This window comes from Ornithorhynchus anatinus, chromosome X1 (genome assembly GCF_004115215.2).
Source record: "Ornithorhynchus anatinus isolate Pmale09 chromosome X1, mOrnAna1.pri.v4, whole genome shotgun sequence".
In the NCBI taxonomy this organism is placed as follows: Eukaryota; Metazoa; Chordata; class Mammalia; order Monotremata; family Ornithorhynchidae; genus Ornithorhynchus; species Ornithorhynchus anatinus.
In genome coordinates, this window is record NC_041749.1 from 124,960,654 (window position 1) to 124,982,027 (window position 21,374).

The following is a 21,374-nucleotide window of genomic DNA, read 5'->3' on the forward strand; positions in this document are numbered from 1 at the left end:
CCTGCCTGGAACTCCCCACTTCCTATCCGACAGGCTGCCATTCGCACCATGTTCAAAGCCCTACTAAAATCACATCTCCTACAGGAAGCCTTCCCTGACTTATCTCTCATTGGCCTATCCTATTCTCCCTTCCCCTCTCCATCACCTACAGCATTTTAGCTTTATTGGTATTTTCCTTACTTACAGAGCAAGTTTAAGTTACAGAGCAAATATAAATGAACTCAACCAAAATTCTCCCAAATCAAACGTAAATGTTATTTTAGAGCAACATTTCCATAGTATATTCAGTAGACTGTACACTCCTTGAAGGCAGGAATAGCATCTACAACTTTTGTATTATACTCTCAGTGCACTGCTCTGAACGTGGGAAGTGCTCAATAAGTAGCATTTCAATCGATCCAGACTCACCTTTGTACAAACTACCAGTACAGGAATTCCAAAGCTGTGAGTAAGCACACGGTCTCCAAGTGGCAAAAAGACGCTTTCGTTGCCTTGCTCTCTCAACTGAAATCCTCGGGGGCGCTGTCCTGACCCCAGATAGCTTTGAAAATCTTTTGCAACTAAAAAAGAAAATATTTCAATCAGCCATTTGTAATAAGTGTTTAGAACATACTTAATTAAGCCATGTGTTAAACAAGTCACTTTTGTTAATCTGTTCTTCTTTCAATAATAGAATGGATTGAAAATGAGATCATGGACAATGAAAAATTTGTATCTTAAATAACCCAGTTAAGATTCCATTGTTTCCAAATCACAGTGATTTCCCTGGACATCATTCCAACTAAATTCTGGATACACACTACTCATCATCAAAGCCATGAGGCTGAACATTGCAGAAGACAAGTTTTTCAAAAGAGCATTACAAAGCCAAACCACCTATAGCATATGAAAATTGGACTTTGAGTCCTGACTTTGGTCTGACTCAACATGGCTTCTTGAGCCATAAATGATCACACTTTTAAAAGTAGTTGTATTAGTCAAGTGATGCAGTCACCCTTCAGGAGTCTCAGGTCTTGAGACTTCAGGATGGGAAAGCTGTGCGGAGGAACCAACTGTGAGCCCGTCGTGGGATAGGGATTGTCTCTATCTGTTGCCAAATTGTACTCTCCAAGCGCTTAAGTACAGTGCTCTGCACACAGAAAGCACTCAATAAATACGACTTAATGAATGAATGAATGGTGGGACAGGGACTGTGCCTGACGATTACTTTTGCCTTGCTCCAGTGCTTAATTCAGTGTATGGCACAGAGTAAGTGCTTAACAAATACCACAACTATTAAAGCTTTTGAAGAGGTCTTGCTGGGTAAGGACGGTGCTGCGATTCACTGTCTGGGTAAGGATTTGGACTAGGACCATGTAAAGTCTACATTGTACAGATTAGAGCAAACCACAGACTGTCCCTTCCTCCTCCTTCCAATAAGAAAGATGTGTGTTGAGGGGAAAAACGTGCCCTGATTCCCTAACTGTGTTCTAGCCAGAATGCCCAGTGAAAACCCAGGTTACAAAAGAGCTACTAAAGTTTCAGTAAAGTTGCCCCTCTCCTGGTTGTAAGAAAGAGACCTAGAATGAGTGGCCAAAGAGATGGGAGCTGCGGCAGCAGTGTGGCTCAGTGGAAAGAGCAAGGGCCTGAGAGTCAGTCACCTATCTGCCGTGTGACCTCGGACAGGACACTTCACTTCTCTGTGCCTCATTCACCTCATCCGTAAAGTGGGGATTAAGCCTGTGAGCCCCACGCGGGGCAGGGACTGTGTGGCTTGGCCCTACCCCAGTGCTTAGTACCGTACCCGGGAGATAGTAAGCCCTTAAATACCATTTAAAAAAAATACTCTAAAACTATGCACCAAGGAAGAACAGAATAAATGACATTCTTGGCTGCTTAATTATATTTGGCAAATCTTCACAACAGCATTATATCATGTATACCCAAGGTCAAAGAGTCATATCACACCACAATAAATGAGGCTAGGCAATCTGTGTACTGTGCTAATGCTGCAAAATAGATCTCACATGGGCATACACCCAGTCTGTGAAGCTTTCTTTTTCCTTTCCATTTCTGGAGGAAATAAGAGATAGCTGACTTTTAAAGATTAGATCCCCTCTATTACCCAGTGTTCGAAACACCAAACACACACCCTAAACTGAAAAAGTGATGGGTGGGGAGAATAGGTGGCTGGCGGCCTGCGTACAGGTGATCCAGGTGACTGGAAAGCCTGAGCGGGGAGAATTTGTTTGGAACCATCATCCTGGCTGCGGCGCGAATAGGACAGTTGGCAGTGTGAAGGTACAGGTTGCCAGGTTCCCCCAGGCCCTTATTACTTCAGGGGTGATGTCACACTGAGGAAACGGGCCACACTGAGCCAAGTGGCAACCGTTGCCAAGGCTGTTGTTGCTGTTGAATGTTACCTGGCCAGAGGCTGACAACTGCACAGAAGAGGCGAGAGGGAAGACAATCTTCTAAGCCTCGACTAATGCTGGGAATGCAGGACTTCTGAATTTAGAGAGTGGAGGTCTTCATTTGGAAAAGATACTGGATTTCCACAAACACAGCGCTGAGGGGCTTTAGGGGCTTACTGAGAAGCAGCCTGGCTTAGTGGAAAGAGCAGGGGCTTGGGAGTCAGAGGTCGTGGGTTCTGATCTCAGCTCTGCCACTTAGCTGTGTGACTTTGGGCAAGTCACTTCACTTCTCTGTGCCTCAGTTCCCTCCTCTGTAAAATGGGGATGGAGACTGCGAGCCCCACGTGGGACAGGGACTGTGTCCAACCCCATTTGCTTGTGTCCACCCCAGTGCTTAGAAGAGTGCCTGGCACGCAGTAAGTGCTTAACAAATACCATCATTATAATTATTTAGGGTTTTGCCTGAATTCGGAGATGAGCCAGTACAGTCCTGGCTTTTGAAGAAACCTTCCAAAGGAAGTACATGCTTAAGCCACTGAGGTCAATTCCAATAGTAGACAGATCACTCCGACCAGTCTCCTCCCAAGAAGATACACTAGGATTTTTTAAAAGTTATTATTATTATTATTGTATTTGTTAAGCACTTAAACCTAAGTAGGAGGGAGAACAAGTACTGAATCCCCATTTTATGGATGAGGAAACAGACTCAGAGAAGTTCAGTGACTTGCCCAAGATCATACAGCATGCAACTGGCATCCGGGATTAGGATCCTCTAGACTGTGAACTCTTTCTGGGTGGGGAATGTGTCTACCAACTCTTATGTTGCACTCTCCCGAGCACGTAGTACAGTGCTCTGCCCACAGTAAGTTAATAATAATAATGATATTGGGATTTAAGCACTTACTATGTGCAGAGCACTGTTCTAAGCGCTGGGGTAGATACAGGGTAATCAGGTTGTCCCAGGTGAGGCTCACAGTCTTCATCCCCATTTTACAGATGAGGTAACTGAGGCCCAGAGAAGTGAAATGACTTGCCCACAGTCACACAGCTGACAACTGGCAGAGCCGGGATTTGAACCCATGACCTCTGACTCCCAAGCCCGGGCTCTTTCTACTGAGCCACGCTGTAAGTTCTCAATAAATCTGGCTGATTGATCAGCATGCAGCTGTAATCTCGGCTACAGTATATGTATTCATTCATTCAATAGTATTTATTGAGCGCTTACTATGTGCAGAGCACTGTACTAAGCGCTTGGGATGAACAAGTCGGCAACAGATAGAGACGGTCCCTGCCGTTTGACGGGCTTACAGTCTAATCGGGGGAGACGGACAGACAAGAACAATGGCACTAAACAGCGTCAAGGGGAAGAACATCTCGTAAAAACCGATGGCAACTAAATAGAATCAAGGCGATGTACAATTCATTAACAAAATAAATAGGGTAACGAAAATATATACAGTTGAGCGGACAAGTACAGTGCTGTGGGGATGGGAAGGGAGAGGTGGAGGAGCAGAGGGAAAAGGGGAAAATGAGGCTTTAGCTGCGGAGAGGTAAAGGGGGGATGGCAGAGGGAGTAGAGGGGGACGAGGAGCTCAGTGTGTGTGTGTGTAGATGTGTACATTCATTCAATTGTATTTATTGAGTGCTTACTGTGTGCAGAGCACTGTCCTAAGCGCTTGGAAAGTATAATTCTGCAACAGAGACAATCCCTACCCAACAATGGGCTCACAGTCTAGAAAGGGGGAGACAGATAACAAAACAAAGCAAAACAGGTACAAGTAAACAGGCATCAATAGTATACACTATCAAGGGGTAGCATGTTCCATAGGAATCTGTAGAGGTAGGAATATTTTATATCTTTATATATCTCTATATATCATTTGAAATTCTATGTAACACACTACACCATAAAATTAGAACTATTTGCTCCCAAAATCCTCATCCAAATGGCAAAAACAGACTCACAAATGATTGAAAAATCAGAAAAATTACTTCAGTAGTAGACTGCTGATTTTATTTACTATATGGATGGGCTTGGGGGTGATGATGATGGAACCTCCCATCGAAAATGACGGATGGGCCTCAGTCCCCAAACTTCTGGGGTGGGTACCACATCCAGTGATGAGAAGCTGAAAAGATTTTTCAGAGTTTGTGCCCCCCCCAAACACATATTTTTTTCTACTTATCCTAGTTGCAAGGTTAACCTCAGAAAAAGAGAAATCAGTAAAACAGCAACCCAAGAACAAATTCTCAAAAATAGACAATACTTTTAACTTATCTGGCCTTCTATAGATAGTCCTTCCCTTCCAAACGGAGTTGGAAATTACTCTGTTGCTGAATCTCACATGGAGACTCTAGCGATTTGTTTCCCTAAAAAAATTGTATACTCACAGTTCAGTTTCATGACTCTTATGTCCTCCGAGGGGATCTTTAATTTATCAATGTGTTCCTGCAGAACACTGGTCCATTTCTGTAACGATTCCATAATAGTCCAAGGCCTAGACATATCTGCCACGAAGATGGGCAGGGTATCTTCTAGTGATTCTGCGGTCACCACAAATTTGAGCAGGTCTCTGTAGAACAAGTCTCCATCCAGGATCCACACATTACAGCAGGTGTGATCTGCAGAGAAAGTATTTTGCCACTGTACCTGTGACCTTGTCAATACAAACTAAAGGGCAGCTGCTGTCCTTTCTGCCCAAGCAAGGAAGAACCAAAACTGGAACTTGGAAACGGGTTATTTGTTAAGAAAATAACAATGAATCACATGGGTACTGCCTGCCATTCCTTAAAAAACAGCAGCAAATACCCGGTGGCCAGGCAGTCGAGGTGCACACCCCTATAAGAGAAGCAGCATGGCTCAGTGGAAAGAGCACGGGCTGGGGAGTCAGAGATCATGGGTTCAAATGCCGGCTCAGCCACTTGTCAGCTGTGTGACTTTGGGCAAGTCACTTAACTTCTCTGTGCCTCAGTTACCTCATCTATAAAATGGGGATTAAGACTGTGAGCCCCATGTGGGACAACCTGATCACCTTGAATCCTCCCCAACGCTTAGAACAATGCTTTGCATATAGTAAGAGCTTAACAAATACCAACATTTTTTTTTTATAAGAGTTCTCACTACCTGTAAGGAATGAACGTGGATTTAGATGGCAAATGAGAAAACGACTTCGGAGTTGTATCATAACACAATTCAAACTACATGTATAGAATTTATCATGGCATTTCTATACAAGTGGAGCATTTCATAAATAACTTGAAATCAGATGTTTAGGGTATGGGTTCTTCAGGTTGCTTTGTGTTTTTTTAAATCTATCAACCAAAGGGTAATTATTGGATTTTTATTTTTACTAAAAATCTTGTGCAGACTTGACACTCTCCAAGCCACATCTTTGTTAACTCTTTTCTCTCTCCCACGGATGCCCTTCCTGCTCTGTCGGCAGTTTCTCTTCAATAGGGAAAAGGTTTAAACAAAGAGAACTCTACAGAACGTGAAAAAGGGGCAAAAATCGAGCTTGACAGTTCTAAATATATATCAAGATTTACCCTTCCTTGTAGAGCCATAAACATCACTTATGACATTAGGTGCTAATGCTGCTTGCTGAAAAAGAATCACTTGTCAACACCCTGCATCAGCTCCACGGGGATTCAAAACTGCCTGGAGCTGGGGAAAAGCAGCTATTTCTCGGGTTTCTTTGCTCCCTTTTGGGCCACCTCTACCATACCGTTATCTTCAATAGGACAAAAAAGTTTGCAGAGGGAGCAGTTTGCTTTTAATGGTGTTGATGCAGGGATCTGCATACAGATAAGTAACTGGTTATTATTTACTATATTACCCTAATAGATTATTAGGGCAACCACACAGGGCTTGGAATCAGTAGTTTCCAAAAGAGAAGTGAAAATAAAAGGGAAAGGGTTACCTGGATATTTGGGGAGAAAAAATACACTTTTGCTACATCATAAAGTCACCTCAGATACTTCCATTCTCATTTCATTTTAGTATTGCAGCAGGTGAGGAGAAAAAAAAAATTGAAAAAGTAGAAGTAGATGCCCAAACTCAGGGAAGCCAGACCCACCCAGAGAATAAAACGAGCCAACCTTTTAACCTTCCAGTAAAAATATAGAAATCTCTCCTTATTGACGCTTTCAAATCCCTAGGTGGTTTACTCTAAGTCTAGCTGTGATAAATAATAAGCTGTGTTACTTATACCTTAAACATAAACTAAAGACGGTTGTTAACTGTCAATATTTTGAACGAGATAGCTTAACTTTAAAGACTCGATGTTGCCTGTTGGGACTGCATATATTCAATACGGTGGTTTTTAAAACTGGGATTGTGATTGAATCAGGTTACCCCACGCCCACCCCAAAAGTAAGCATGCTGAAGAGCTAAGCAAGGGCTGAAACAAACATAAATCTGATTTGTAATTAAAAAGTCACTTCAACCTATCTTTGATGTGAACTAGCAAATCTTCACAGCTGCATATGGGTCAAAATCATAAAAACTTACCATCTATGTCTTCATCATGTATGTTGAGGTATAGATATTTTAGCCCTGAACCTTTCTTGGTGTGATCGGCTCCTTGCATCTTGGCCATGAGGGTGGTTTTACCTGATGCAGTTTCTCCTAGAAACGATAAAGAGTTCAGTTTATCCAGCACAAGGAAGATGTATTCGACAGCCTCACGCAAGGAAAGAAAAATGAAAATGCCCCACTACAAACCTCATTTTTAATATACAGATATTGAAATGAAGAAAAAAAGGACTAGTCTAATTAAAGCAGATTTCAATAAAGAAGCAGCGAGCCTCATAAAACAGGTACATCGGCATAGTCAGTGGTAAGAATCAAAGTCCTTTTCTGGCTCTCCATGTTGTCTGACTTCAATTAGTCACTCAACCAGTGGTATTTATCGAGTGGTTCCTGTACTAAGGGCTTGGGAGACTAGAACACCGCAGTCGGTTGACTTTGGTAGACATGATGGTATTTTATTGAGCGCTTACTATGAGCCAAGCACCATTCTAAGCGCTGGGGGAGATACAAGATAATCAGGTTGTCCCGCGTGGGGCTCACAGTCTTCATCCCCATTTTACAGATGAGGCAACTGAGGCACGGAGCACACAGCTGCCCATACACAGCTGCCAAGTGGTAGAGCTGGGAATAGAACCCACGACCCCTGACTCCCAAACCCGCACTCTTGCCACTGAGCCACACTGCTTCTCGGATTCTCGGAGGGTGGGAAAAATAATTGGAGGGTTAAGCAATGTGGCTTAGTGGAAAGAGCCCGGGCCTGGGAGTCAGAGCTCGTGGGTTCTAATCCCGGCTCCACCACTTGTCTGCTGTGTGACCTTGGGCGAGTCACTTCAATTCTCTGTGCCTCAGTTACCTCATCTGTAGAAATGGGGATTAAAAAATGTGAGCCCCATGTGGGACAATCTGATTACCCTGTAACTACCCCAGCCCTTAGAACAGTGCTCAGCACATGGTAAGCACTTAACAAATGCCATAATTATTATTTTTATTAAGCAGAATGCCATCTCTCTGACACCAATTCTGCAATTAAACCTGCCTCCGAACAGAATGAGTGATCTCTGGGGAATGATCTACTTTGGTTGGATTCTTTGGATTCTCACTCGGGCGGCCCCCCAGGAAATGGCTTCATTCATTCATTCATTCAGTCGCATTTATTCATTCATTCAATTGTATTTATTGAGTGCTTACTGAGTGCAGAGCACTGTACTAAGCTCTTGAAATGTACAATTCGGCAATAGATAGAGACAATCTCTGCCCACTGACGGGCTTACAGCCTAATTGGGGGAGACAGACGGACAAAAACAACAATCATGATAAATAGAATCAAGGGGATGTACACCTCATTAACCAAATAAATAGGGCAATAAAAATATATACAAATGAGCACAGTGCTGAGGGGAGGGGAAGGGAGGGGAGAAGAGCTGAAGGAAAGGGGACTTAACTGAGGGGAGGTAAAGGGGGAGCAGAGAGAAAAGGGGAAGCTTAGTCTGGGAAAGCTTCTTGGAGGAGGTGTCGGATGCCACGGCTGGGGAACAATGGGAAATAATGTGGAATCGTTGAATATTTTCAACAAAGGAGACCTCGCTGGGTGGGCACACGAGGACGGGGGTGGGGGGGTGTCACTTTTCTGGTCTGGCCACATTCCTGAGCGAAGTTTCCCCTCCTAGCCCGTGCGTGAAAGGGGCCGCAGCAGGAAAGAGCCCGTTGTTGGGCCGGGGGTGGCCTCTGTCTGTTGTCCAACTGTCCATTCCAAGCGCCGAGTCCAGTGCTCTGCACAAAGTAAGCGCTCAAGAAATACGATCGAATGAATGAAAGGCCGTTGGTCGCCCGGGGCCACCTCCTCCTTCTCCCCCCGCCCGCCCAAGTCCCCTCCCACCCCGACGGGCCTGCTTGCGGCGACACTCACCTAAAATAAGGATGTTCTTGCCCGTTGGCAGTTTGGGCCTGGGCCCGGCGGAGACTTCTCTCAAAACCGAGGCCCTAGAAGAACGACGGGACGGCCGTTAGCGCCGAGTAGCCGCGGGCACCGGGCCCGCCGTTCGGAGAAAGGCTCCCTCGCCATCCTCCCCTCCCACTTAATAATAATAATAATTATTATTATTATGGTATTTGCTGATCGCTTGATACGTGCAGAGCACCGTTCTATGCGCTGGGGGAGATAGAGGGTAATCACACTGTCCCACGTGGGGCTCACATTTTTTTTTTTAAATCCCCATTTTTCCAGATGAGGGAACTGAGGCCCAGAGAATAATAATGTTGGTACTTGTTATGCGCTTACTATGTGCCGAGCACCGTTCTAAGCGCTGGGGGAGATACAAGGTCATCGGGTTGTCCCACGCGAGGCTGACAGTTAATCCCCATTTTACAGATGAGGTCACTGAGGCCCAGAGAATAATAATGTCGGTATTTGTTAAGCGCTTCCTAGCAGAGCACTGTTCTAAGCGCTGGGGGAGATACAGGGTCATCAGGTTGTCCCTCGTGAGGCTCACAGTCTTCATCCCCATTTTCCAGATGAGGTCACTGAGGCCCAGAGAAGTGAAGTGACTTGCCCGAAGTCACGCCGCAAACAAGTGGCGGAGCCGGGATTAGAACCCACGCCCTCTGACTCCCAAGCGCTTAGAGCAGCGTTGGACCCCTAGTAAGCACTTCCCAAATGCCACAGATAAATCAATGAAAAGACGCGCACCCCGGCCCAGGGAGGGAAGCCCCCCCCAGAGCCGCCGTCCGAGAAGCCCCCCCTCACCACAGGTCCTCCTCCTCCTGCTTCTTCTCCTCCAGCTCCTCCTCCCCGCCACCGATGCCATAGACGGGGACGGGCGCGGCGGCGGCGGCGGGGTCGACGGCAGCTGCCCCAACCGCGCCCAGGACCGGTAGCTGCATCCCCACGGGCGGCGGCGCCATCTCCCCGACTGGCGCTAAATAGTAGACGCCCCACTGGATAGGGACGGGCTGGGCCGGGGCCCCCGCTGTGGGGGCCGAGCCGGCCTGGCCTGTCGGGTCCACGGCTTGGCCGTAGCCCAGCTCCCTCCAGCCCATTCCCCGGTCGCCCGGATAGCGCTCCATGCTGCCTCGAACAACGGGACTAGCACTTCGACGAGCGGGCAACTAACGGAGAGCCAAACAGTCGGACGGGATCGGCAGCTGCCGACACCGCCCCCTTCCGGCCGACTCCGTTAGCGAAAGCTGCAACGGCTGCGGCAACGGCTGCGCCTCGGCGCGCGGACGGGCCGAGGCCTCAATGGCTGCGTCGTAGCGCGCGCGCACACCTTCGCACGGACGGGCCGAGGCCTCAACTGCTGCGTCGCAGCGCCCGCGCTGACGGGCCAAGGCCTCGACGGTTGCGTCATAGACACTGGGGAGGGGAGGGGAGGGGAGGGGAGGGGAGGGGAGGGGAGGGGAGGGGAGGGGAGGGGAGGGGAGGGGAGGGGAGGGGAGGGGAGGGGAAGGGTGTAACTCCAGCGCATGCGCTCTGCGCCAAGCAGGAGTAATAATGACGATGATGATGGTATTGGTTAAGCGCTCACTATGTGCCAAGCACTGTTCTAAGCACTGGGGGGGGGGAATACAAGGTGATTACGTTGTCCCACGTGGAGCTCACAGTCTTCATCCCCATTTTACAGATGAGGGAACTGAGGCACAGAGAATAATAATGGCATTTGTTAAGCGCTTACTACTACTACTAATAATGTTGGTATTTGTTAAGCTATTACTATGTGCAGATCACTGTTCTAAGCGCTGGGGGGGATAGAGGATGATCAGGTTGTCCCACGTGGGGCTCACAGTCTTCATCCCCATTTTACAGATGAGGGAACTGAGGCACAAAGAAGTGAAGTGACTGGCCCAAAGTCACACAGCTGACAAGCGGCAGAGCTACAATTAGAACCCATGACCTCCAACTCATTAATTCATTCAAATTTATTGTCCGCTTACTACGCGCAGAGCATTGTACTAAGCACTTGGAATGTACAAGCCCATGCTCTTTCCACTGAGCCATGTAATAATGGTATTTGTTAAGCACTTACTATGTACCCACCACTGTACTGAGCGTTGGAGTACATACAAGGCAATTAGGTTGGACACAGTTCCTATCCCACATAGGGCTCACAGTCTTAATCCCCTTTTTACAGATGAGGGAACTGAGGACCAGAGAAGTGAAGTGACTTGCCCAAGGACACACAGCAGACATGTGGCAGCGACTGGATTAGAACCCAGGTCCTTCTGACTCCCAGGTCCTTGCTCTATCCACTAGACCATGCTGCTTCCTGGGCTCTTGGGAGGGTATGGGAGAATTAGTCGATCAATCAGTGGTATTTACTGAGTGCTTACTGGGTGCAGAGCCCTGCGCTAAGAGCTTGGGAGAGTACCTGCAATACCACAGAATTGGTAGTAATAATAATAATAATGTTGGTATTTGTTAAGTGTTTACTATGTGCAGAGCACTGTTCTAAGCACTGGGGTAGATACAGGGTAATCAGGTTGTCCCACATGAGGCTCACAGTCTTAATCCCCATTTTACAGATGAGGTAACTGAGACACAGAGAAGTTAAGTGACTTGCCCACAGTCACATAGCTGACAAGTGGCAGAACCGGGTTTCGAACCCATGACCTCAGACTCCCAAGCCCGGGCTCTTTACACTGAGCCACACTGCTTCTCTAAAGAACGTGAGAACACGTTCCCTGCCCACAAGTCTAGCGGCGGACAGACATTAATATGAATTATAGATATTAATCATTGAGTGCTTATTCTGCAGACCACTGTACTGAGCAGTTGGGTGAGCACAATATAATGGAGTTGGATGACGCATTCCCTGCCCATAAGGAGGTTACAGTCTAGAGGTGGTAACAGAAGCACTTAGAACAGTGCTTGGCACATAGTAAGGGCTTAATAAATACCATTATTATTATACTAATGTAAATAAAGCAGTGTGGTCTAGTGGATAAAACACAGGCCTGCAAGTCAGAGAGACCTGGGTTCTAATCCAGTCTCTGCCACTTGTCTGCTGTGTGACCTTGGGCAAGTCACTTCACTTCTCTGGGCCTCAGTTCCCACCTCTGTAAAATAGGGATGAAGACTGTGAGCCCTATGTGGGACAGGGACCGTGTCCAACCTGATTATCATGTATCTACCCCAGCGCTTAGAACAGTGCCTGGCACATGGTAAGTGCATAACAAATACCATTATTATTATTGAATCAACTACAGATGCCAATCAATCATATCTGAGTGCTTATTGTGTGCAGAGCACTGTACTAAGCGGTGGAAGAGAATAATACAACAGAGTTGGTAGACATGTTCCCTGCCCATAACAAGCGAAGAGAAGCATCATGGCTCAGTGGAAAGAGCACGGGCTTGGGAGTCAGAGCTCATGAGTTCGAATGCCGGCTCTGCTACTTTTCAGCTGTGTGACTGTGGGCAAATCACTTAATTTCTCTATGCCTGTTATCTCATCTGTAAAATGGGTTTTAAGATTGTGTGCCTCACGTGGGACAACCTGATTACCCTGTATCTACCCCGGCGCTTAGAACAGTGCTCTGCAAGTAGTAGGTGCTTAAATAATAAGCACCTTATTAAATAATAAGCACCTTGAAGCCTCACTCTAGGCTTCAAGGCTCTCCATCACCTTGCCCCTTCCTACCTCTCCTCCCTTCTCTCTTTCTACCGCCCACCCCGCACGCTCCGCTCCTCCGCCGCCCACCTCCTCGCCGTCCCTCGGTCTCGCCTATCCCGCCGTCGACCCCTGGGTCACGTCCTCCCGCGGTCCTGGAACGCCCTCCCTCCTCACCTCCGCCAAACTGATTCTCTTTCCCTCTTCAAAACCTTACTTAAAAATCACCTCCTCCAAGAGGCCTTCCCAGACTGAGCTCCTCTTCCCCCTCTACTCCCTCTGCCATCCCCCCTTTACCTCTCCGCAGCTAAAGCCTCATTTTCCCCTTTTCCCTCTGCTCCTCCACCTCTCCCTTCCCATCCCCACAGCACTGTACCCGTCCGCTCAACTGTATATATTTTCGTTACCCTATTTATTTTGTTAATGAATTGTACATCGCCTTGATTCTATTTAGTTGCCATTGTTTTTACGAGATGTTCTTCCCCTTGACGCTGTTTAGTGCCATTGTTCTTGTCTGTCCGTCTCCCCCGATTAGACTGTAAGCCCGTCATACGGCAGGGACCGTCTCTATCTGTTGCCGACTTGTTCATCCCAAGCGCTTAGTACAGTGCTCTGCACATAGTAAGCGCTCAATAAATACTATTGAATGAATGAATGAATGAAATAATAATAATAATGTTGGTATTTGTTAAGCGCTTAATATGTGCAGAGCACTGTTCTAAGGGCTGGGGTAGATACCAACTAGGGTACAATCTAGAGGGGGAGACAGACATTAATATAAACAAATGAATTCTGTATATGTACATAAGTGTTGCAGGGCTGAGAGATGGGTGAATAAAGGGAGCAAATCTAAATGCAAGGACGACACAGAAGGAAATGGGAGAAGAGGATACGAGAGCTTGGACAGGGAAGGCCTCTTGGAGGAGATGTGCCCTCAATAAGGCTTTGAAAATAGGGAGAGTAATTATCAGAAATGAAGAGGGAGAACGTTCCAAGCCAGTGGCAGGATGTAGGCGAGAGGGCAGTGGTGAGGTAGATGAGATCCAGGCACAGTGAGTACGTTGGCATTAGAGGAGCAAAGTGTGCAGGCTGCGTTGTAGTAGGACGGCAGTGAGGCAAGGTAGGAGGGGGCAAGGTGATTGACTGCTTTAACGTCTCGTGTAAGGAGTTTCTGTTTAATATGAAGGTGGATGAGCAACCATTAGAGGTTCTTGAGAAAAGAGGAAACATGGACTGAATGCGTTTTTGTAGAAAAATGATCTGGGCAGCAGCGTGAAGTATGGACTGGAGTGGGGGAAGAGACAGGAGGCAGGGAGGTCAGCAAAGAGGCTGAGGCAGTAATCAAGGCGGGATAGGATAAGTGCATGGATTAATAATAATGTCGGTATTTGTTAAGCACTGACTACGTACCAACCACTGTTCTAAGCGCTGGGGTAGATACAAGGTAATCAGGTTGTCCCACGTAGGGCTCCCAGTCTTCATCCCCATTTTACAGATGAGGTAACAGGCACAGAGAAGTTAAGTGACTTGCCCAAGGTCACACAACTGATAAGCGGTGGAGCCGGGATTAAGGTGGTAGCAATTTGGATGGAGAGGAAAAGGTAGATTTTAGCAATGTTGTGAAGGTTGAACCATCGGAATTTACTGAGACATTGAACACATAGTTTGAATGAAAGAGATGAGTCAAAGATAACACCAAGGTTACGGGCTTGTGAGACAAGGAGAATGCTGGTGCTGTCTACAGTGATGGGAAAGTCACAGGGAGGTTAGGGTTTGAGTGGGAAAATAAGGAGTTTTGTTTTGGTCATGTTAAGATTGAGGTGTCGACAGAACATCCAAGTAAGGATGTCTTGAAAGCAAGAGGGAATGCGAGACTGCAGAGAGGGAGAGAGATCTGGGCTGGAGATAAGCAGCAGCATGGCCTAGTGGCAAGAGCATGGGCTTGAGAGTCAGAGGTTGTGGGTTCTAATCCTGATTCCACCACTTATCTGCTGTGTGACCTTGGGCAAGTCATTTTCTTCTCTGTGCCTCAGTGACCTCATCTGTAAAATGGGTATTGAGACTGTGAGCCCCGTGTGGGACAGGGACCATGTCCAACCTGATTGTGGGGTGGGGATTGTCTCTATTTGTTGCTGAATTGTACTTTCCAAGCGCTTAGTACACAGCTATGCACCCAGTAAGCGCTCAATAAATACAATTGAATGAATTGCTTTGTATCTACTCAGCGCTTAGAACAATACTTGGCAAACAGTAAGCGCTTAACAAATACCATAATTATATTCGCTATAGATTTGGGAATCATCCGCATAGAGGTGGTAGTTGAAGCCATGGTAGCAGATGCATTTTCCAAGGAAGCGGGGCTAGATGGAGAATATAAGGGGATCCAAAGGGACTCCCCCAGTTAGGGGGTGGGAGGTAGAGGAGGACCCTGCCAAAGAGAGTGAGACTGAGTGGCCAGAGAGGTGAAGAAACAAGGAGAGGACAGTATCAGCGAAGCCGAGGTGGCTAATGTTTGTAGAAGAAGGGGGTGGTCAGCAGTGTCAAAGGCAGCTGAGAAATCTAGGAGGATCAGGATGGAGTAGAGGCCAACTGGATTTGGCAAGAAGGAGATCATTTGTGACCTTTGAGGGGGAGATTTCTATGGAGCGAAGGGGATGGAAGCCAGATTGGAGGGGGTTAAGGAGAGAGTTGGAGAGGAACTTGAGACAGCGGGGGTAGACAACTCATTTGAGGAGTTTGGAGAGGAATGGTAGGAGGGAAATGGGGTGAAAATTGGAGGGAACCGTGGGATCAAGGGAAGGTTATTTTAGAATAGGGGAGACATAAGCATGTTTGAAAGCAATGGGAAAGAAGCCACTGGACAGCGAACAGTTGAAAACAGTGGTCAGGGAGCAAAGAATGGAGAGGGCAAGTGCTTTGAAAAGGCGTGAAGCAATGAGGTCAGAGGTGCAGGTTGGAGGGGTGGAGTTTGAGAAAAGGCAGGATATCTCGTCTAGAGATACTGCTGAGAAAGATGGAGGAAGCTGAAGAAGGGGCAGAAGGGAGAGAGGGAATGGAGAGGTGCAGGGAGATTTTAGAGACATCACACCCAGTGGTTTCAATTTTCTCTACAAAGTAGGTAGCCAGGTCATTAGATGGGGAGACGGTGTGTGTGTGCAGGGAGACAAGGGGTTTGAGCAGAAAGTTGTATGTCTGGAAGAGATGACGAGGGCAATGAGCATGGATGTCGATAAGGATGGAGAAATAAATTTTGCTGGGCAGAGTTAAAGCAAAGATGAACTTTCATTCATTCAATTCATTCAATAGTATTTATTGAGCACTATGTGCAGAGCACTGTACTAAGTGCTTAGAATGTACAAATCGGTAACAGATAGAGACAGTTCCTGCCCTTTGATGGGCTCACAGTCTAATAGGGGGAGACAAACAGACAAGAACAATGGCAATAAATAGAATCAAGGGGAAGAAAGAACATCTCCTTTAAAGCTCACCTCCTCCAAGAGGCCTTCCCAGACTGAGCTCCCCTTTTCCCTCTGCTCTCTCTACCCCCCGCTTCACCTCTCCGCAGCTAAACCCTCTTCGCCCCCCTTTCCTCTGCTCCTCCCCCTCTCCCATCCCATCCCCTCAGCATTGTACTCATCCACTCAACTGTATATCTTCATCACCCTATTTATTTTGTTAATGAGATGTACATCACCTTGATTCTATTTATTTCCTATTGTTTTAATGAGATGTTCTTCCCCTTTCCTCTCCTCCAATTCTCTACTTTACCCCTTCCAATCTGGCTTCTGTCCCCTTCGCTCCACGTAAACTACCCTCTCAGAAGGTCGCCAATGATCTCCTTCTTGCCAAATCCAATGGCCTATATTCCCCATCCTGATCCCCTTGATGTCTCAGCTGCCTTTGACACTGTTTCCCTTCTCCTGGAAACATTGTCCAACCTCAGCTTCATTGACACTGACCTCTCCTGGTTCTCTTCCTATCTTTCTGGCTGCTCCTCAGTCTCTTTCACAGGCTCCTCCTCTGCCTCCCTAACTGTGGGGGTCCCTCAAGGCTCAGTTCTGGGTCCCCTTCTTTTCTCCATCTACACCCACTCTCTTCACTCAGCTCATTCACTCCCATGGCTTCAACTACCACCACTCTGAGGATGATTCCCAAATCTACATCTCCAGTCCTGATTGCTCTCCAACTCTGCAAGGCAGGAGGGACTAGGAGGTGGAGGACTGAAGGGCTGGAGAGCTGGAGGCCTGAGGGGCAGGAGGGGCAGCCAGCTGGTGGACCGAGGGGCAGGAGGGGCGGCCAGCTGGTGGACCGAGGGGCAGGTGTGGAGGGAACTGGAGGACTGAAAGGACAGAACAGAGGACATTCAAAAAAAAAAAGGCTTAACCACTCTCTGAATTAGCTATCAGAGCACAGCGAGACTTTAAATACATTTAACTCCGGTGCAAATCCAAAGCCTGTCTCTTGGCCACACAAACCCATGACATTCCTCTCTTCTCTAGATTCTGCTTTCCACTGGGTGCCTCGGCTGACTCAGAATCTACAAAAGTTAGCTAACCATGCTTTTCTACTCTGTGTTTCCAAAGCTAGGAAGTCCCTACTCCCAGAAACAAGCAGATACAAAATGTTAATTTGTGTCCTTTTTCCTTTGGTATTCAAAGTTTTAGGAGGTTCAGGCAGAAGGTGTATAAAGATGTCTATTAAATCTGTTTCATTTTGTAAAAATGACCCTAAAACCACCAAGATTACTACCCCTGCATTTCTGTGCCAAGATTCTGAGGCACCCTGCTTCTTATCCTTCCAAAGAGCACACTGTTTTAAAGGACAACAGTACATGGCTAAATATATTCCATCATACTCAGATGTTATAGTTTCCCTCATTTTGATAGGGCTGCTTTAGAGTAGATAAGACAACTGAACAACGCCAGTAAGTTAAAAAAACAAAACTGAAGGGCAGGAGGGGTGGAGAGCTAGAGGACTGAAGCAACAGAGAACTGGAGGACTGAAGGGCAGACGGGTTGAAGAACTGGAGGACTAAGGGGAAGGTGGGGTAGAGAGCTGAAGGACTGAAGGGCAGGAGGTACAGAAAACTGAAGGACTCAAAGGCAGAAGGGACAGAGACCTGGAGGACTGAATACAAAAAAAAAAATACAAATGATGGTCTGTGTTCAGTGGTATGTGCCAAGCATTGTTCTGTGCTGAGGTAGATTACAAGGCAATCAGGTTGGACCCAGTCCCTGTCCCACATAGGGCTCACAGTTGCAATCCCCATTTTACAGATGAGGTAAATGAGGCCCAGAGAAATGAAGTGACTTGCCCAAGGTCACACAGTAGACAAGTGGCAGAGCCGGAATTAGAATCCACGACCTCTGACTCCCAAACCCGGGCTCTTGCCACTAGGCCATGCTGCCTCCCATAGCCAGGAGGGTTTGAAGGGCAGGAGGGATGGAGAGCTGGAGGACTGAAGGGCAGGAGGGACTGAGAACTGGAGGACTGAAGGACAGGAGGGACAGAGAGCTGAAGGATTTAAGGGCAGGAGGGGTGGAGAGCTGGTGGACTGAAGGAATGCCTGATGTTGAGGGAAGGTTGGGGAGAAGCTCCAGCTTCCCTGTGGTTTGGGATTTGTGTTAGGGTAGGAGTGGGTGAGCTAAGCACCCAGATTGCTCAGGCTGCCACTGTCATGGGGCTGACACTCACTGACCCTCCCGTCAGAGTTCAGGGCCCTGGTTCCATTTCTCCCTTCTCTCCCGGAGAATCGAGTGGTGGGTGGAACTCGGCCTGACTTCCTGGGTATCTCCTTCCCCTCCCACTTCCCAGCTCTCAGTTCAGAGGTGACAGGGCCACTGTGCCAAACTGAGAGCTTGGTTGCCCCTGCTGTGGGACCGATGCCTGCTGCCTATGCCTCTCCCTCCGCCCCAATCTACACAGGCACTCAGCCTCAAAGCAGCGGGAACCCTGTCTCTGACCCCCACAGTCTGGAATCTGGTGGAAGTCTGACCCAGTGCCTTGCCTCTGCCCAGCACCCAAACCCTGAGCCCCGGCCGCATGATAGCAGCCCACCTAAAATGGTGGATCCTAGTGTGCCCCATGAGGAGTAGTGGACTCTGATGGCAGAAACTACTGACTGGCTTCAGGAGCAGATTGCTGATCCAATAATCAATGAGAAGGCATGAATACTTTGCCCTGGAGGGACATTCTTGGGGAGAAACTGCTGGGGGAAGGGTCTGACAGTCATATAGGGGAGGGAATATGTAAATAGGCAGAGACAAAAGCTCAGATTTGCAGGCAACATATGCTCAATGTATGTACCTGTGGACCTAGGGTAATAATAATAATTGTGAAAGTCATTAAGGGCTTACCTTGTGACAAGCCCTGTACTAAGCTCTGGGGTCTGTCTTGTCTTATGCCGTCGAGTTATCTCCAACCCACAGTGATTCCATGGACACATCTGTCCCAGAATAATAATAATAATTAATAATTATGGTATTTGTTAAGTGTTTACTATGTAGCCAAGCACTGTTCTAAATGCTGGGGTAGATACAAGGTGATCAGGTTGTCTCATATGGGGCTCACAGTCTTAATCCCCATTTTACAGTTGAGGTAACTGAAGGAATGGAGAAGTGAAGTGACTTGCCCAAGGTCACACAGCAGACAAGTGGCGGAGCCAGAATTAGAACCCACATCCTCTGACTCCCAAGCCCGTGCTCTTTCCACTAGGCCATGCTGCCTCCCTGAAGAATGCCCCACCTCCATCTGCAATCATTCCGGTAGTGTAGCCATAGAGTTTTCTTGGTAAAAATACGAAAAGTGGTTTACCACTAACTCCTTCCACACAGTAAACTCGAGTCCCTGCCCTCCACTCTCTCCCATGCTGCTGCTGCCCAGCAAAGGGGAGTTTTACTTGTAGCAGATTGCATTCCACTCGCTAGCCACTGCCCAAGCTAGGAATGGAATGGATATGCTTCTGCTTGACTCTCCCTCCCATAGTCAAGACTGATAGAGTACTGGAAACTCTCCAGGTGTGACCCTGAGAGGGACGAGCTCTGGGGTAGATACAAGATAAACAGTTTGGACTCAAGTCCCTGTCCCACACTGGGCTCCCAATCTAAGTAGGAGTGAGAACAGGTATTGGGTTCAACTACAATCCAACCTGCACACTTTGCTCCTCTAATGCCAACCTACTCACTGTACCTCAATCTCATCTATCTCTCTGCCGACCTCTCGCTCAAGTCCTGCGTCTGGCGTGGAATGCCCTCCTTTTTCATACCTGACAATTACCCTCCCCTCCTTCAAAGCCTTATTGAAGGCACATCTCCTCCAAGAGGCCTTCCCTAAGTCCTCATTTTCCCTTCTCCCACTCCCATCTGCATCACCTTGACTTGCTCCCTTCATTGATCCCCCCCCCCCCAGACCCACAGCCCTTATAGACATATCTGTAATTTATTTATATTAATGTCTATCTCCCCCTCTGGACTGTAAGCTCATTGTGGGCAGGGGATGTACCTACCAACTCTGTTATATTGTACTCTCCCAAGTCTTAGTACAGTAATCTGTTCACAGCAAGTGCTCAATAAATATGAGTGACTGATTGGGTCCTTATTTTACAGATGAAGAAAACAGAGGCCCAGGGATACCCAAGGTCACATAGCAGGCCAGTGGCAGAGCGGGGACTAGACTTGTGCTGAGTCCTCCCAGGAGGGAGATTAAAGAAAGACACTTGAACTGCCATGAACTGCTGTTCAAATGCTTCTTGTCCCACACCTCTACAAGGGGTGATAGCAGATCGGTTATGAAAAACAGCACGGCTTCGTGGATAGAGCCATGGGCCTGGGAGTCAGAAGGACATGGATTCTAATCCCAACTATGCCACATGTCTGCTGTGTGACCTTGGGCAAGTCAGTTCACTTCTCTGTCCCTCAGTTACCTCATCTGTAAAATAGGGATGAGGGTGAGCCCCATGTGGGACAGGGACAGTATCCAACCTGATTAACTTGTATCTACCCTAGTGCTTAGGACAGTGCTTGGTACATAGCATCTAACAAGTACCATTATTATTATTATTATTATTATCATCATTATAGAGGGCTGAATGATAAAGAAATGGAGGCTGGATGATTGAAGGGCTGGAGTTCATTTGTCACTCGGTTACCCTTGTCATTTTTCAAAAAAAAAATTTTCACATACTTCTCCCCACTCCTCAAATACCCCCTAATGGCTGTCCATCCATGAGAAGCATTGTGGCTCAGTGCAAAGAGCACGGGCTGGGGAGTCAGAGGTCATGGGTTCAAAGCCTGGCTCTGCCACTTGTCAGCTGTGTGACTTAGGGCAAGTCACTTCACTTCTCTGTGCCTCAGTTCCCTCATCTGTAAAATGGGGATGAAGACTGTGAGCCTCATGTGGGACAACCTGATTACCCTGTATCTACCCCAGCGCTTAGAACAGTGCTCTGCACATAGTAAGCGCTTAACAAATACCAACATTATTATTATTATTATTGTATCCTCCCCAGCACTTAGAACAGTGCTTTGCATATAGTAAGCGCTTAACAAATGCTATTATATAAATATCCATAACTGCATCACAGAAACTTCTGGCCATCATCTATAAGACCCTCCCTCCTACCTATTCTTGCTCCTCTCTCACTAGTTAGTACCCAGGCCCTCCCACTTCACTTCATTCCTCTAACACCAACACATTATACTTTGCTCTTGTTTCCCTCACCGTCGATCCCTTGCTGGAGAACTCCTTCACTCACATGGCTTCATCTACCACTTCTATGAGGATGATACACAAACCTACATTCTCCAGCCCTGATCTCTCACATCTCCTCTTGCTGTCAAAACATCTA

The 21,374-nt window shown here is 47.2% G+C and overlaps 1 protein-coding gene and 1 non-coding gene across 2 annotated transcripts in view; both read right to left on the reverse strand.

Annotated features, from left to right (window-relative positions):
* The window catches only part of DYNC1LI2 (dynein cytoplasmic 1 light intermediate chain 2), a 36,859-nt gene extending 26,655 nt beyond the window's left edge, over positions 1-10,204 (reverse strand). The window contains exons 1-5 of the mRNA XM_029049870.2: positions 9,668-10,204; positions 8,831-8,904; positions 6,904-7,020; positions 4,785-5,015; positions 409-560 (exon numbers count right to left, since the gene is read on the reverse strand). Coding sequence (XP_028905703.1) covers positions 409-560; positions 4,785-5,015; positions 6,904-7,020; positions 8,831-8,904; positions 9,668-9,987 — 894 coding nt within the window. The 5' untranslated portion in view covers positions 9,988-10,204. The remainder of the gene's footprint in view (positions 1-408; positions 561-4,784; positions 5,016-6,903; positions 7,021-8,830; positions 8,905-9,667) is intronic.
* Positions 10,205-19,425: 9,221 nt separating this feature from the next.
* LOC114806830 lies at positions 19,426-19,563 on the reverse strand. Its single transcript, XR_003754888.1, has one exon. It is a non-coding gene; the product is annotated as a small nucleolar RNA SNORA7 (small nucleolar RNA).
* Between the last annotated feature and the right edge of the window lie 1,811 nt (positions 19,564-21,374).